This window comes from Aquila chrysaetos, chromosome 25, assembly GCF_900496995.4.
Source record: "Aquila chrysaetos chrysaetos chromosome 25, bAquChr1.4, whole genome shotgun sequence".
Taxonomy (NCBI): Eukaryota; Metazoa; Chordata; class Aves; order Accipitriformes; family Accipitridae; genus Aquila; species Aquila chrysaetos.
The window spans coordinates 11,077,247-11,094,760 of record NC_044028.1 but is presented as its reverse complement, the minus strand read 5'-3'; the positions used below and the strand labels follow the sequence as shown (position 1 = coordinate 11,094,760).

The 17,514-nt window shown below is 42.2% G+C and overlaps 1 protein-coding gene across 2 annotated transcripts in view; it reads left to right on the top strand.

The window, feature by feature from the left end:
* Positions 1 to 5,047: 5,047 nt before the first annotated feature.
* BMERB1 (bMERB domain containing 1) overlaps positions 5,048 to 17,514 on the top strand; it is a 57,449-nt gene continuing 44,982 nt past the window's right edge. Inside the window, exon 1 of one of the 2 annotated variants that reach the window (XM_030001938.1) lies at positions 5,048 to 5,156. In XM_030001938.1, the coding sequence (XP_029857798.1) occupies positions 5,063 to 5,156 (94 nt within the window). In that variant the 5' untranslated portion in view covers positions 5,048 to 5,062. Of the gene's footprint in view, positions 5,157 to 5,310; positions 5,586 to 17,514 lie in introns of those variants that run through there. The other variant, XM_030001937.2, reaches the window with a different exon arrangement.

The window sequence follows — 17,514 nt, the reverse complement described above, 5'->3', positions numbered from 1 at the left end:
ATCAGTTCAGTTTCACCCAAACTGTGTTTTAAACTGGCAAAATGTTTAACAAGGTATGTCCAGCCTAGACTGTGTTTTGGGAGCTCAATCCTGCAAGCGTCTGTCTTGATTTGAGATAGAAAAGCAATTAAGTACTCCCCCTTAGAGTTATCTAAATATTTGCTACATCAGACTCAACTTCACAGGGTAGATCTCCAAATTTGGATAAGAGATAGGCAGTCAGATGCTGTAGCTCCAGTGCTGCCAGTTAACATTTATTGCACACAAGTCACATCATAAGCAGCAATATGCAGAGATTTAAAAAAATAGAAAATTTCCCTAGAAAAAGTTTCTAGAACACAAAGTGCTTTAGTCCAACCCAGACCCTGTGAAGCGTGTCATATCTAACACATAATTAGTGGCACACCGATCACTAAAATTTGCCATTAAATGCTCATCTTTTGCTTCCATAGTTCTACTAGAAATTCAGCTTTGGAGAAATAGTAAGTTGAATATATAGTCAATTTTTTTCTTGGTGCATGTTTGATGAAACAATGACACATAGAAACCAGCACTACATTCATACAATATTTCACATGGAAACATTATTAAAAAAATTAAAAATCAGAATAAGATGACATTTAATAGGTGTTCAGGTAGAAATAATTATGAACACTCAAAATATTTGGATCACTGTCATACCTCAGACTTATGATGTTAAATTCAAGGCATCTAATTTGCCTTTTAACAAGCTCATTAGAATGCCTTGCTTGCCTGCAATACACACTGCATTTAAGCTATAGATGCACTTTTCTATCCTGACAGAGATGTAGGGTAGCTGTGGAAAAGGACCAATATCCTAGTTACTTTACTGCAACTATTTTGAATTATTTATGAAGTTACTTTAGCCTAAAAAATATTTTTAAAGGAATGGTTAATATATGGAAAGGCTGTAATTCTAAATAAATAAGTATAAAAAAGGCACTAGCTAAACATGAGCTAGGATTCATAAAAAAGGGAACAATATAATAAGGACATGCATTGGCTTATGAATCCAGGCCCTCATTCTGCACAGGTTGTGCTACAGCAGATCCTCTTTCAAGTGCAGAATGGCACAGCCCAGGCTTCTGACAACTCTTTCATGCTAGCATGAAATTGAAAGTGGAAGCTTACAGCAAGAAAGTATTTTCTGTATCAAGGATCTTCCTGTAATTTTTAGCTATGCCATTCCCCTCTTTTTAATTAGATCATATTTAATTATGACTCTTTGAATAGCAAATGAGATTTACTCTGGTCTAATACAGATCTTTTAGGGAGAGTGATAATACAAATCTAAGAAATAATACACTTAGAATGACACAGACCTAATTTTCTGTGATAACTTGAATTCGAAATATAGTAAGATCCCATTTACTCAGACAAGCTCATACTGTGTTACGACACAGGCTAGGGACACTAACACATTAGAACCATTTTCCCCGCTATGTAAAGCTGTCTATATAGACTGGTCATAATGATTTGGGAAAAGGTGAAATACAAGGTACAGATTTACCACTACAGCTCCCAGGACAGCACACTGCTGCCGTATCACATGATATGGCCATAGCCGCAGCGCTGCAGAGATCCTCATTCATTGGTAAACACTGTGCTGAGTGAAGCTTTGTCCGTTTACCCACAGTGCTCACCCTGGCCATGTGGCACACCAGTATGTAGCGGGGATTCTGGCTGTAGCAGCCTCAGACAACCCCTGTGCTAGGCTACAACACTCTCATGTCTACTCATACCACAGGATGAAGATGGGTCTTTGAAAAAGTCATGAACTGGCTGAATTTCAAGCACAGATAAAACCCATTATTGCAGGGATTGTTTTATGTGAATGGTGCCCTACAACAACCCTATTGTGTTAAGGGGTTGTGTAGATTCTTTAGCGTACTTGTAGTCCTCTGTCTTCACGGAGCAACTCTGCTGCATAGGATCATGCAGGGGAGGAAGCGTCATGAAGCTAAGTCTGTGCCTTCTAAAATCTGTTTGACTATCAGGTTTGCCACCAGACAGGCATTTTCCTTTAATGCTCTGTCACAGCCTTTCACCTCTGCCAGGACATTTTTGTGCCATGCATATGCCTGGCAAGTGAGATCTGGAGGTGGCAGAGAGGCTGTAGCACAGTAGTGTGAACATGTGGAGGATGGCACCGTGCCAGGCTCCTAATGCAGCGCTGAAACAGTTTGTGGGATGCAGGGTCAGAGGTTGCACAGGGTACCAGGAATAACCAGGGAAATTCTAAGGATCTGGAACTACAAAGAACCCTAAGAGCTGAGGGATGAAGATTCAAGAGGAGGCATTTTCACGGGAAATAAGATTAACCATGACACCAAATATTAAGGAATTATGGTAACTCCTCCAACACAGAAATGTTCTGAAACCAGACTTAGTGTTTTAAAAAAATATTATAGGAGAGATTCATAGGAGTCCCACAACCTGTGTTATGCAAGCAGTCAACTTACATAAGCACAGTGCCCCTTCTGTCCCTTCTAGATATCGATCTGGGTATTTATGCTTGCAAAATGGAGTAACTGTGCATAATCCACTTAATTGTATTTTGTTTCATCAGCTGAGTTGCAGGTTTTTATTATAATGATAAATCAGTGAAAAACCTGGGCAGAATTTTAACACTTTTTTATTTTTGTGTTAGAATGACTATATTGTCTGACAAAGAACAATGACCCTGACTTTCATCTTCACTGTAGCCTGCCCCAGACCCACTGAGCAGTTTAGAAAACCCTTTTGATACACTAGATGTGCCCATAAAGGCAAGAGAGCTCTGAGAACTTCAAGCTGAGAAATCTAAGATGCTTGAGAAGCTCCATGAAAGCAAAGACCATTTTTCCCCAGCAGATTTACAAGCCATACTGCCATTAGGGATTTTTGCTGAGTAAAGTATGCCCATTGTTATATATAGTCTTGTGTCTGCCATGGGACATCAGTGATGTCTAATGGAGGCCAAAGAGCAATAGACAGGAAAGTGGATTTGCCAACTGCCGCTGACCAGCTATAGCTCCTGATGGCAGGACTGTGTTGAGAAATGGGAACTAAAGCAATCAGGGGAAATGACCGCAAGAGCAAAGTGCACATCTGTTTTTCTACCAGGCATTATCTTATGAGCATTGAGAAGAGACCTGAATTTTTATATTTTCTTCCTTAACAGTTCTTTCAGCAGAAGAAAACCAACCTTCATCAGTAAAGGAATGCATATATATTACTGAGGTGCACAGAAGGGCATCATTAGTAGGGAAGAAATTTAATTCCACTTGCAAATGCAGCAGTGACAATGCTCCAAAGTCGTGATAGCAAAAATGCTAATCTTAGAACATTAGCAAAATAATTGGTACATACTTAGGCCCTAGTCTTGCAAAAACTTTTGTGCAAATGAGCTCAGCAGGTCAGCTTCCACATACCTGCTCTTAGGTTTAACAGTCTGCAGGACTGGGCCCTTACTGGATTTTGTGACTTTTTCAAAATGGGCAGGTGAAAACTTCCTAGTTACAATCAATCACCTTATACATTATTTGCCTAACATAACTGAACTCTGTGCATCCAAGTTTCTAGCTAGTGGGTGTTTTTCTCCCATACTAACAAATGCAGAGCTTTAAATATTCAACCATTTCTAGCATCATTCCTCCGTCTCCTAACCAATGTACTTGGATTATAATTACCTAAAAAACTTCAAGGGATGGATTGAACCTAAATAGTCCTCAGATCCACCAAAAATTGGCCCTTCTCCCTGATCAGCCTGTTTCCCTTAGTCCAACTCTCATCCAGATCCCAGATGGGCTCTTGTGTTCCTCCCACACTTGTGTTCCTCACTTCTACAAGTGAGTCAGTCCAGCCCACCCCAGCAGGCAGCTGCACTGTCACCCCAAATCAGCTGTGCAGAGTGCTGCCACCAGCTTTTCTGCTTGACTCACAGCTCTGTTTGGGCTCCATCTCTAAAGGCCAAAACCAGCGAGGATGGAGCATTGCATACTCAACAAGAGCTCTTCCAGCATGTCTGGTGCTCAAATCATGGCATATCCCTGGGGAGCACAGCTGACACAGAAAAATCACCTGAAGACCTCCTAAAACATTGTCCAACTCATTTTAATTTGTTAGCTAATTCCAATTCTCAGAAAAGGCAGAGAAATGATAACAGATATTTTCAGTGTTACAATTTTAAAACTGATGTGGAGGTTTTCTCTCCTACAACATGTGAAGAAGCACTCCCAAACAAAACTGTTCACAAGTATAGCAGCAATGTGCGTCAGTCCAATTAGTAAGTACATCACTGAATATACAGGTAGTATTTCTAAAGTGTTGATAATTGAAAGGCAAGACAAAGTTTGTAAGCAAAAGCAGGCGACAAACAAACAAGCTTTCATGCATCCAGTATGCATTCAGCATTACCAGTACGCCATGACTCTTCATAAATTGGGCAAGGAGTGCTAAAACCCTGATTTGCTGTGGGGCACTTGACAACCTGCCTAACTCCTGCTTCATTGTCTTTATGTCAGGAACGCTACTACATACAGTAAAGTGCAACGGAATTTCCCTGGGAAAGGTACTCTCCAACCGTAAAATGCTGTTCAGGGATTTTATCCATATAACCTCCCCTACAATAAAAGAAGAAATTAATAACAACAGCAATAATTATCACCACACTTGTGCTTTCTGCATAGTCATTTCCTTCTCTTCCAATCCCAGCAGGCTGCATAAGCAGCAAAGCCATGAAAAATACATACGGTTATGAGAAATACAAAATCCCATCACTTGTTTGGGTGCTGTCCTCTGGCTTTTGGCAGCACGATGCGGGAATGAGTGTTATTCCATTCAGCGCAGGACTTTCAGGAAAGCCAAAGGCTGCATGCACAGTAACCTGAGATGTGTTAGACTGCAAAAGCCACGAGTAGCTGTGGATTTTACCATTACTGCCCAGCTGCTCAGGCCAAGAGCTGTGCTCTGTGCTGCACCGGCCACAAGAAGGACAGTCCTCCCGTGCCCTGGCGGTGAGCGTATTTACTAACCCTCGCTCGCCCGAGTCGCTTCGGCTATGCAATGGGAGTGCACACCGCAGGTGCAGGGATGGGCAGAGACAAAACCAGCTAGCCACGGGCTCCGACCTGCCCGGCAGCATCGTCGCGGAGGTCAGTCTGCCCATCCAGGCGGGAGGGAAGGAGGGAGGGAACCGACCCGCCCTGGAGGGCCCGGCGGGCGGGGCGCGTGTGCAGCATGTGCCGGGTGAGGGCCCCCCGCAGGGGGTTACGGCGCGCATTGTTCCCCTGCCTCCCCCCGCCCCAGCCCCGCACTGAGCATGTGCGCAGCGCCCTTTCCCCCGCACACTCCCCCCGCCCGCGGGCTCCCGTGCCGCGCAGAGGAGCGGTGAGCTCCGCGTCGTCTCCGCGGCAGTCGGGCCGCAGCCCCGCTGGCATGGAGTGAGCTGCGGAGCCCCGCGCCGCCCGGCCCGGCCATGGAGCTGAGGAGGTCCATCTCGGCCAGCGCGGAGGCCGAGAGACCGATGAGGCGCTACGGGGCAGTGGAGGAGACGGAGTGGAAGGCGGAGGCGCTGGGAAGAAGTGAGCAGGGGGCGCGGGGCGCGGGTCCGGCTGGCCAAGGCGGCCCCGAGCGGCGGGGGGGCGGCCGGCTGCGGCGCGGCGGCGCGGTCCTCCCGGCCCCCGGTCCGGCGACCGGCGCACGCCGGGGGCTCCTGTTGGCAGGGCGAAGCCACCTTGGGCTTCTCGGGGAGGAAGGTTGGTGTGACCATTTTGCCCTCTGAGGCCGGTGCTTTCTTCGGGGGGCTGTGTCGGAGGGAAACAGCTTTTCTCTGTCGAGGGACGGGGAAGCAAAGGGCTGGAGCCGTGCCGGTGCAGCTCCGGGCACTTCAGCGTTTCCTTGCCAAACGGGTTGCTCGCTCGCTCCGCAAAGTGAAGCGATGAGCGGGTGGCTGAGGAAGGCTGACTGGGACGCTAGCTCTCCCTCGTTGTTTATTAGGTGGGATTTAGTATATGGCTGGTCATAAATATTGGTAGTCTTTGATGTGCTTCACATTTGAAAGGCACAGATGACAACTGCGTTATTCCCTCTTGTTATCTCGGGCAGAGGGCACAGGAATACAGCACTTAGTTCACTTCTTCAGTGGTTGCACTGTATTTACGAGTTCAACAAATGCTCTGTGGTAGAAGAGCTTTCTTGAAATCATAATTTTCCAGAAAGCAGCAGTTGACATAACCTTTCCCAAGCACCGATGGAAAGAGTAGTTAAAAAGATACGTGGTTGCCAATTCAAGTTATCCATGGGACCTTGTCTTCTTTAAGATAGCCATTATTACCCTTGTATTGGCAGAACTATCTTCTTTACAACCTAAGCCTGTGAACCCCTTCTAATTTTCCAGGTAACCACTGAGGCAAGAAATCTTCAAAAGATTCTCACAAAGAGCTCTATACTAGTATAAAGACAACAATTTTCTAAGTTTCATCAAGTGTTTGATTAGGCCACAGGAAAAAAAGCATTGTGTGTATCTGTTGTGACACCTTCATCTTGGCTGATACTGGGGTTGCTGATATTCTTGATTCACCATCCATCTTTTGATGTGCATTGTGAAGTCTCACCTGGATGCCTTTTAACACCCCATGGCTTTGCAGCATCCTTGTAGCAGATTTTAGCCAGCACTTTTGCTATGTTTAGACTTTTCAGATACTGCTGTGTTCTGGAATCATACTTCACCTCTGGCTTCAGTTTTTCATGCATATGTTACTGTCTACCATATGCTGATGACAGGGCTGTAACTCTCCCACTCTGATGCTTCAGTTGCAGTGTTGGTTTTGTTGCAGTGCCTGGCATAGGTTCAGGACTGAGTAACTCCACACTTTCTAAAATGGAATTGAAGACTGAAATCACTGTTGACTGAGTTGGTTGACTCAGACACATGCAACAGTTTTGCAGGTTCTCTGGCATGATACAGACATGTGCTTTTCTTGTTCTCATAAATACACCTGGTTTTGTTCCAGAGCTCAGGAGCTGAGTGCAGTGCAGCACTTGCAATAACAATAATAATAACTGGTAGCTTGAGGTGACAGAAGGGTTATGTCTTGCAAGCTTTGGACAAAAGGTCATCTGTTTGGCAGAGGGCAACGCGCAGGCTGAGTGGGAGACCCGATCTGCTCAAAAATATGTGCTCCGCATTGAGTTTCCACCCAAATCACAGCTTGACCAGGTACCAGAATGGGCTGTTGGCAGGACTAGAACCAAGTGTCCAGGTGTCTGCACCCTGGCTCTGCTGCTCAGCTGCCCTTCTACACAGTAGATTTGGTTTAATGAGAATATTTATGTGTGTATAACAATTTAGATATAGAATAGGAAGTAATCTAGAGGCCATGGTCTGTTCTTTGAGAAGTAGAAAATTATTATATTAAGACTTTGCTATTTGAATAATTGATCTGTTTTGTTTGCTCATAAGCTTCAACTTTCTTAAAATACTGTGGAAAATGCTATTAAATGGTAGCTGGTTTAGATGATCCTTGCATATCTTTCCTATTTAATACTAACACTGACTTCTGGTCACACTTTTGCATTGATTAAAAATAAATAGATCTTACTATTTACTTTAATGCTCCCTTACAGCATAGGTCCTAAATTGCATGGCATGATGACAGTAGTCTCCAGAAGGTGTGGGAAGAAGCTGAAAAAGCATCATCCCCTTTTTTACTAATGTCAACAATTAGCCTTTGGTATTTGCGTATTGTTTTAAATATGAAATGCTAAGTAATAGTATTAACAAAAGCAGAAGCCTATTACTGCACAGGCACTTGCTATTTTTTCTCTGATGATTTGTTGTGTCTTAAATTAGGATCTCTTTGGAGGTAGAACTTGTGTATCTGTACAACACTCTGCACAGTGGAGTGCTGTTTTCTGGTTGGTGCCTTTTTACGCGAGTGTAGTCATATCACAAGAGAATGTACATCCTGATTATGTCCATTACAGCAAGAATGTCATCGAAGTTAGGTAGTTTCTCTTTAATTTGTTAAATGGAAAGGGAGCTCTGTGCTAACTTCTCTATCTGTGGTACAGAAGACATGGCTGGTTATTGGTTATAACCGAAGGTGGGTTACATCTTAGCAATAAAGTGTAACATCATGCACGTTCCTGTTCTACAATGCCCTCTTTCAGCCAGATTATCAACAGAGTTAAGCTGGTTCACAGTAGCTGAGGATCTGATGCCCTACAACCTGAAGGGTCTCCAGTGGGTTTGCATGCAAAATACAAAGCCTACTGTTTAAAGGTGTCTCTTTAACAAGACATTGAAGCCTTTCTTTTCATATACAGGAGGGAGTTTCCAAGGAGTAGAGAACATTAAAAATTACAGTTTACTGTGTATAGAGCACCTCATGCATTTTCTAGTGCATGCATGTAAAAAACAGTCAGGCTTATAAATTGTCAGGCTTGTATAATAATAATAATAATAACGTGGTTACAGCCTTCTCAGTAAATGATCTTTACAATATAGTCTTGGGGAGTCTGCTCTGAAGCAGAGCACTCAAGCATTTTGGTCAGTCCTCATTACCAAGTGCACAGCTTCATTTAGAATCATCCGCCTTGCCATCAGCAGGGACTCATAATGCCCTGATTAAATAACTGCATGCCACACCAGGGAAATAGCCACAAAGAAACAAAGCAGTTTTTCACCATCCTTTTGAACATTGCACTTCTTGGATAACATTTCTGCTGATCTTTTCCTTCCGCCTTCAGTTTGTATGAGGTCTGGAAGTAAATGCAAAACTCACAGTGAATGCCCCAGCTTCAGTCAGTATAAGGAAGCAGAAATGCCAGAAAACCCCAAAGGTTATGTTTTGATGCAATTTACTGCACCATGAAATTTGCTTATTGTTTTCATTTGAATGGTAACTCAGCATTGGAAGTAAGCTGCTGCACTCCTATATTGCAGAGGTCCATCTTTTCAACTGTTTTGGAATATGAAGTGGATATTAGGGGAAAGGGGCCCTATTACAGGCCAGCACTGAAGAGGATGCTGGAGATTCCCAACATGAGACTCAGTAGTAGCATGAAGCCTTCATAGCCAGCTTTACTTCTCTCCCTTTGTGCTGTGAATGTTGTATCACAGATTATGTCCAGGCAAGGTACTGTGAGATGGCAGTGCACTCCGGAACAGCACCAGTGGGGTGATTTTATCTAGTTCTGAGATGGCTATGATTTGTTCCAACAGCAGAAAGATAGTACTGTTCCCGAGTTTACAGAGATCCTGGGCTGACACCTGTGAAAGCTTATTTCACCATGTTCAGTTAGTTTATCTTGAAAACCTTCCTAAGCTTGTTAGCCAGAGATTCTTGTATGTATTTATATGCTCTGCTGCTGAGCACTGAGAGTGGTTCAAACACTGAAAATATGCACTACTTAATATTTTGCATTTGCATTCCTTGGCAGCATGGGAAGGTGGATGGCTTATATCTATCTGGAACATTTCTGGTTCAAGTTTGTTTTAGAAGTGCTGTTATGCATAGAGATGGTCTTTCAGCTTGCAAAAGTTTGAAAAGCTGAAAAGAAAATGACCATAGATTGCAATAACATAGATAGTGGTCCTGTAACCAGGTCATCTTTTCTCTTTGGTGAACAAAAAATGAAGAAAAGGTATTTATACCCTGGTTATGGGCACTTGCTTTATCTAATCTACTGGGAACTGCTTGCGTCACCTTTAAGGCCTGATTTCATTAACAGAACAGAATGGCTGCATCTTAGAACAGGATCTAGCTCATGATGTTTTAATGTTGCTTAATGACATTTTATAATAATTTGAAAAATTTCTGTTGCAATATTAAAAAAATCAATCAAGCAGGAACAGAGAAGCACATTTGTCTTGAACAACAAAGCCTGCACAGCTAGTGTCCTGTGACATCTCTCTGTCATTCTGGTCACCAACAAGTAGTTAGGATGGGTTTGTATTAATCATATGCCTCTATGTATTAGTCAAAAAGTAGGTAAATGCCAATTCGGTTTTGACTTTTTATGTCAGCTTTATAAAATTTGGAAATTTAATAGCTCTCTATATAGATAGTACAGACAGACTGGATAGAAAGTTGATTCCTGTGAGACATCAGTGGACTCCTGTGTATTCGTGCTGGATTGGTCCCAAGTGACTGTAGAGAAGCAAATTTATTTAGAGTCTAAAAAAAGGTGGACATAGCCCTGGTACTTGGTGGGGGGTACAGCTGAATGTCCTCATTCTTCTTCCTCCTGTACTGCTTCATGAGAGTGAAAGGTGACTTGTGTTGTCTCATAAGACAGGGAAGGAAATGTCATTAGAAGGTTGCAATGATGCTCAGGGCTGCCAAGTCAGAAACTACAGAGCAACGCTGGGAATTCAGGTTTTCTCAGCATGAGGGAAGAGTCATGAATTGGGGCAGACAAGGGGCTGAAGTTTACTCCACGCTGCCCACAGTGAAATCCAAACCTGCATCAGTTATACTATCATCTGGTAGTTAAATATTCAAACACACACCTTTGGGCCTTCTTCCATAATACCTCACATATTGCAGCGACATCCACAAACTCACTTCAGTGCTTTGCATAAAAACTGTTACTGTAACATCTCTCCAGTCAGCCAGGAATGCAGTATGACCCTGCCTATCATGCTCTCATGATACTGTCATCCAGTCTCATCATGTCTCCACCCTGATTTAAAAAAAAAAAAAAAAAGTTTCACAGGCACAAGCAGAATTTATATAGCCTAACTACCACTGCTGTTCTTTCACAGTGATGCCCTTGTGTTACCGTGAATTCCCCTAAACTGTTAATTGTATCTATTACAGGCAATAAAACAGACAAAGCAGATTAGCCTTATTCAGACCATCTACTAACATAGGTGGGAAAGAAGCTAACTGAAGGGTGTACACAATTACATTTCTTTTTATACAAGCAGCAAGTCTGCTGGCTTTGTGAAGGTCTGAAGACAGGCTTTGAATAGAGAATGTAATTAATATTCTTTCCATGTCTCCATTTAAAAAAAAAAACAAAACAACTGTGTAAAAATTTTGAAAAGAGAGTGACCAAGAAATTCAAATGTGACAATAAAACACTAATAGTGAACCCCAGACCTTTTTAGAAAATATTTAACAAAATATTGTAATAAACAAAGACAACTGATTCAAAGGATGATGCCAGTTCTAGATTTTTTTCTTGTTCATAATTATTAATGTTAACATAATTAGATTGTAGTTCAAGAGGAAAGCAGCCTGTGTCTGATCTGTAAAACCAAGACAAAACTCCCACACTGAAAATCATTAAGAATTTCTAGAAAGGATTGAGGCTGTTTTCTCACCTGCTTCAATGGCAGTCAGATAGCTCTAAAATTCCCCTACACAGCTTAGTGTTTCTACAAGTCACTGGTGATTTTGGCTAGCACCATGCACATACAATTTATCTGCATTTTCATTGCTTATCCACTTTTACATGTACTACTTCCTGATCCTTCTCCTTCTGCAAAATATTTCTTAAATTACAAACCTACCACTTAATAAGCTCCACCAGGTCATTCCTGCATCACCTGTAACTTATAAAGAAGGGTGTATCTGTGTTTTGTGTAACTTCACAAAGAGCCAGGAGAATGATTTACAGAGTAAGACTAATCCAGTTTATACTATCTACACATGGTCTCATTTTTCTAATTCCTCCTCCCACAGCTAGGTGCTCCAGGCAGCTGCTGAAACCGAGGAAGAAGGAGAAGGGAGAACTGGAAATATTTTAGTGCTTCAGAGTGCATTCCTGCTAAAATATTGGTCAACAACTGGAGGAACTGTGACCCTTAGAGCAGCTTCTTCCAGGTGCTACTTCATGTTGGTTTCCCAAGTCCACAGAATTCTGTAGCACAGATCCCTACAGAAATATACTTTCCTATCTGGTGACAGAAGTAAAATCAGTTAATGGGCTACCCTTGCCCCCATAGTCTCCCTATCATGAGTTTTGCCCTTCCTTCACTTTTCTATCTAGCTATGGGCTATGTGTGTCCAAGGTTTCTCAAAAAAAAGTGCAGCTTATTTACTCCCTAACTTTTTCCATGGTTCTGAACCATGTAATTGTCTGTTGGCAGTACTTTGTATCCTACAAAGTCCAACCTGTCCTACAAAACACATACAAATGAGAAAAACTACTGCCAAACCACCCCAATCTAATCAAAGCTAAAGGGGCTGAGTGTAGTAGGAGTCTGGCTGATTCTGGGTAGGGGCTACCTTGCAAAAAACATGTTGGTTATTATGGATCAGGCTCTAACTGCTGCACATCTACTAACATATGTCAGCAAAGACATTTTTGTCAGCCGAGGTACTCATAAATCAGAGGGTTAATGACTTCCAAAATCTCTGTGCCCAACTGTGTGTACCAGGCAGGAAATTAACACTTCATGTGTAATGCAGTGTTTATATTCAAACCAGTGCCAACCAATAATTGTTGCAAAAGTTATAGATGAGGCTAAAGTGTCATATTTGGGACTGTTGCTCATGAATTTTCATTTTTCCTTTAAAGATATTTTACAGAAAAAAATGCATTAGACCTGGAAAGTAGGACACTTTGAACTACACACATAATCCCTGCTGTTGGTAGCCTGTGGGATTATGGACTCAGTCTGTGTAATTTTTTTGGCTATGTTTGATAAGTGATCTCTTAGTTGCATAGCATGTTTTCATCAGAGTAATGACTCATGAGAATGTGTGTGTGTCTGTCTCAAGGGTGTGTTATAAAACAGGATTAAAAAGTTATATTCAGGATGGGGCACGTGCTGCAAAGTGCTGTGTATCATGCGTGAAGTTTATAGAGTTTTCTTGTAGTTACTGAGCACAAGAAAGGTTTGAACTCAGCACTCTCTAATCCTGAATCCCAAAATGCTTTTCCTCTGTAGCTGAATATGTTCCATTTTCATATGAGTCTTACTTAGTAAAATAGTCCCAAAGACTCAATAAATAATGTTAATTTATTTCCATGAAACATGTTCTGCTGTCTAACTACATAAAAGGCATCGTATAAATGCATTCAAAATTCAATGATGAAAAATGTATGCTCGGAGGGCAAACTATGAGAAATCAGCAGGAGCACCCTTGGATAATTACGTTAGTTGCCCTTCAGGATCAGCAACGAAATGTGAATTATCAACATTTTGTCAGTTTATAAAGGGCAAAATATTTGAGAAAATAATTTTAAGAGAATTTGTCATTAAATGAGGATGAATGATTTTCAGCAAGACAAGCTGCTCATTGCAAAAGCCTAATGATTGCAAACACTACCAAAATGCAAGAGGTAATTTGTTATTGTAAGAATATCAGCAGTGTTTAAGGGTCTTTTTATTGCCCTGAACCCTTCCCTCACCCAACCTTTATTGATTAGGGATTTAAAAGGTTTTGTACAGACACATTTGGGTTTTTATATACTGATAAAATTGGAACAAAAGATTCTCATTATAAAATGGTTTAATGGTTTTGTTCATCTGTTGGAGAAAACAACTCCAAAACCAGAAAAGGAGTCAACAGTCAGTTCTACCACTAATGCCCTTTCAGTACATGAGGAAAAAGGAAGTTTTAGAATAATGGTATTGAAGCCAAATGAGCAAGACAGTGACCTGACCTCCCTGGGAAATGACAGAGAAGCCTGACTGACACTTTTCTTAGTTACAAATACAAAACGGAGTCCTGACTTCATTGACATCAATGGAAGTTTCCTCACTGATTTCAATAAAAGCAAAACTGGACTGGGCTCTGTGACTTCGTCTCCTGGAGCCCTGTTCACCTCGATTCTCTTCAGAAACACTGTGAGGGAATCTGGGGGCTGTGTCAATTCTATGAGGATTCCCCTGGATATCTGTGTCAGGCTGCCCCGTGAGTTTGGTCTCTCTGTCCTGGTTTCAGCTGGGATAGAGTTAATTGTCTTCCTAGTAGCTGGTACAGTGCTATGTTTTGAGTTCAGTATGAGAAGAAAGTTGATAACACTGATGTTTTCAGTTGTTGCTACGTAATGTTTAGACTCAAGTCAAGGATTTTTCAGCTTCTCATGCCCAGCCAGTGAGAAAGCTGGAGGGGCACAAGAAGTTGGCACAGGACACAGCCAGGGCAGCTGACCCAAACTGGCCAACGGGGTATTCCATACCATGTGATGTCGCATCTAGTATAGAAACTGGGAGGAGTAGGGGCGGGGGATCGCCGCTCGGGGACTAGCTGGGTGTCGATCGGCAGGTGGTGAGCAATTGCACTGCGCATCATTTGTACATTCCAATCCTTTTATTATTACCGTTGTCATTTTATTGGTGTTATCATTATCATTATTAGTATTTTCTTTTCTGTTCTATTAAACCGTTCTTATCTCAACCCACAAGTTTTACTTCTTTTCCCGATTTTCTCCCCCATCCCACTGGGTGGAGGGGGGGAAGTGAATGAGCGGCTGCGTGGTGCTTAGTTGCTGGCTGGGGTAAACCATAACACCGTTCTCACTTCTGACTGGCCACATCCTGCGGTCCTGCAGAGCCTTGGCAAGCAGTGACAAGCGTTAACTCCCTGGAGAACCATTTGCACTGGCAGGGGTAAGGCCATTTCAATCTTCTTGTCTCTGAGCAGTGAATCGTTAGCTAATACACTGGAGCCCCTATGGTGAGTGGCTGTTCCTCAAACTATCCTGTTTCACAGGAGAAGAGGAAGTCACAGCAATTCAGTTATGCATTTGTGCCCCCGCTCTCCTTATCCAATCTGTAGTTTTTTCTCCTCTAGTCTTCTACCATGGATTCCCATACAACTACTGGGCACTGTGCCTGGGAGGGGACTGAAGTTACTGCAGTTTGGCAGACTCTTAAGACAGAGACATTTTCCTTCAGGCTGATGCTTGTCTGTAGCACAGAGAGTGTATGTGGGATGTGATAGTGAAGGGCACAGCCATGGAGTTTTGAAAGCCAGTAAAATCAAGATCCGTTTTTCTCTGCCTTGGTAAGGTGTGAACCATCCCGCGGTTACAAAATTTCTTTCTTTCTTTCATACAAAAAGAAGGTGAAAGCCAGTTATCTGTTTGTCTCAGTGGTACAGATTAAGACTCTGCCAAACTGCCTTCGTTTCCTCACCTCTGAGACCTCCAGGGAGGCAGTCAGCTCAGCCTCACATCAGCCCAACGCCAGTTGTGAGGAAGAAAATATTAACATATTGAAAGAAAACTGAATCAAAATTAAGTATGCAAAAGCAAAAAACAGAGGTTGCTAGAGAATGACTCCACATCCACAGATGAAAGGCAGGTGCAAAACAGATTTGTTTGCCAACTGCCATCATTATTTTGTGTGAGTTGAAGAGATGGAGCCCTGGTGCCTTTCACCTGAGCGTACACTGAGAAAGAACTAGCTGGTTTTGGCTCTACTTCCTCTGGCAATTTCATCTTTAAGGAAGGGCACTGCTTTTGCCCGTGGCTCCCTGGAGGCACTCTGTGCCTCATACGTTGGAGAACAAGATCCCAGTATGATTCTCTGCTGCCTGGCTTTCCACTTTGCTGTCAGACTGTACACGTTGTATGCCTATGGCCTTAGGAATAGCGACATTCATCGCCCTGGGAAATTACTAGTCTTTTCTCCTATGAAATGTGAAGCACCTTTTTTCTTGGCTTCTGAGGAGCCTCTTCTCAATATTTAATTAGTTGCTGGAGTGGGAATCTGTTATGTGAACCAATTTCTTTACTGTCTGAACCAATTCTCCATACCAGTATCACTTTGGCCTTTACTGGATTGGACTTGTATGTCTATAATATTTATCCAATGGTTTTAAGGTTGCCTAAAATTATCGACCAGCTGCTGGGAAGATGTTTAGAGCACTGTTAGAAAACTCTGTTATTAGAGAATCATGTCACAGAGCGGGGGAAAGAAAGAGAAACATGCTTTCTGGTATGTGATTGGATAATGTTAAAGGAGAATATTGTAAAGATGTGAAATTTAGAAATGTCAGTGGCCACTTTACTGTTCTTTCACTTGCAACATATGCTGCTCTTTATCAATTGATGCTCATAGGAGAAACCATAAAACCATGTATTCCTAAAGAGGTTTTGCAAGACTTTCTGAGACTGAACATTTTGTTGACTTTTTTTCCCTGAAACAAAAAAATTAATGAAGACAGAAAAAGTTTTTTAAAAATACCAAACTAAATAAGTTTTAAAAAAACTGAACATTAGCTGTAGCTGGCACTGTTACAGCATTTGAAACTTAAATGCTGAAGCTTTGTGTTAGTATTACAGGATCAGAATATGACTCTAGTGAGGAATAAAATGGAAAGCCACAAGCTATTTCCTTTGACCACTGAGCAAAATGACAGAAGTAAATGAACAAGTGTGTTTCTTAATATTGCTTTTTAATTCTCCATCACATAAGATGAATTGATGAAGCATGAATTGCTTTCCTTGGAGTGTGGCTTAAACCCAGTCTTGCGCCAGATGGGAATGTGCATTGATTTCAGTGGGATCTCCACACTAGGAAAGGTACCTACCACAGTAACTAACTGTACCAGTTTCTATTTACAGCCTTCTGATAGTGCTGAATCTCATGCAGGGCTGTGGCAGGGTTGGACATGGAAACCCTTTCCCGAGTCTTCCTGACTCCTGGCAGTCTTCCTGAGCCAGACTAAAATAGATAAAGGTCTAACCCAGTGCCACTGAATAAAACTGAAAATGAGGGCTTTTGGGTCAGACCTTCAAAGGCAATTTTCCCTCATTTTTTGTGTTGGGTTTTAGATCCATTTTCTCATAGGAACAGCTGTCAGATCATATACACACTGCAGACTTTCCACGAGGCTGCATATAGCTGTGTATTCTCCCCATTCTCTTACAGAGAAACTGCTGTTTAAAGTGCATAAGGTTGTATTTTCAGTTCATAACATGATGGGAAAAGGTGAAAGGAATATGCAAAAAACCAATGGTAACTACATTGTCAGCATCATGATTTATTTAAATGTAAACTAAGTTTTCATCTCACACAGATTTATTTTGAAAAATAAAATATTGTTTTAAGCAGTCAGTCCATTCCCCTGTCCCTGTGTCCTGCGCCCCCCACCCCCCTGGTGTGAAGGCATTAAAGAACAGATACCGAGAGCTAGGTACTTTAGGCACTAGCAACTCCTGTCTCTGGCACTAGCTTTAAGATAATCAGAAAGATACTAGAAAAGGTAGTCCCTGCTCTCACAAATCAGACCTCTGGAAATAGTTAACTGATGCAGTTTGATTTCTGGAATTGTTTTTTCTGTGTCTCTGAGGCACTGGAGGTCACTAGAGAGAGGACAAAGGGACTGGTGCTTGTAGTGTGAGAAGCACTGAGGTACCTGGAGGCAGTCAGTGACCAGCATGGTCCTTTTTATTTCTGTATTTATGAAGTGAACAAAGTATTCGGTAGAGATGTAACAGTAGTACTAGGATGATAATTGGGGAAGGAGGGGAATATTAAGGCCTATTTCAAGGCTTGGCTGCATTTTATGAAATTATTTTCATATACTGCCATGGGGT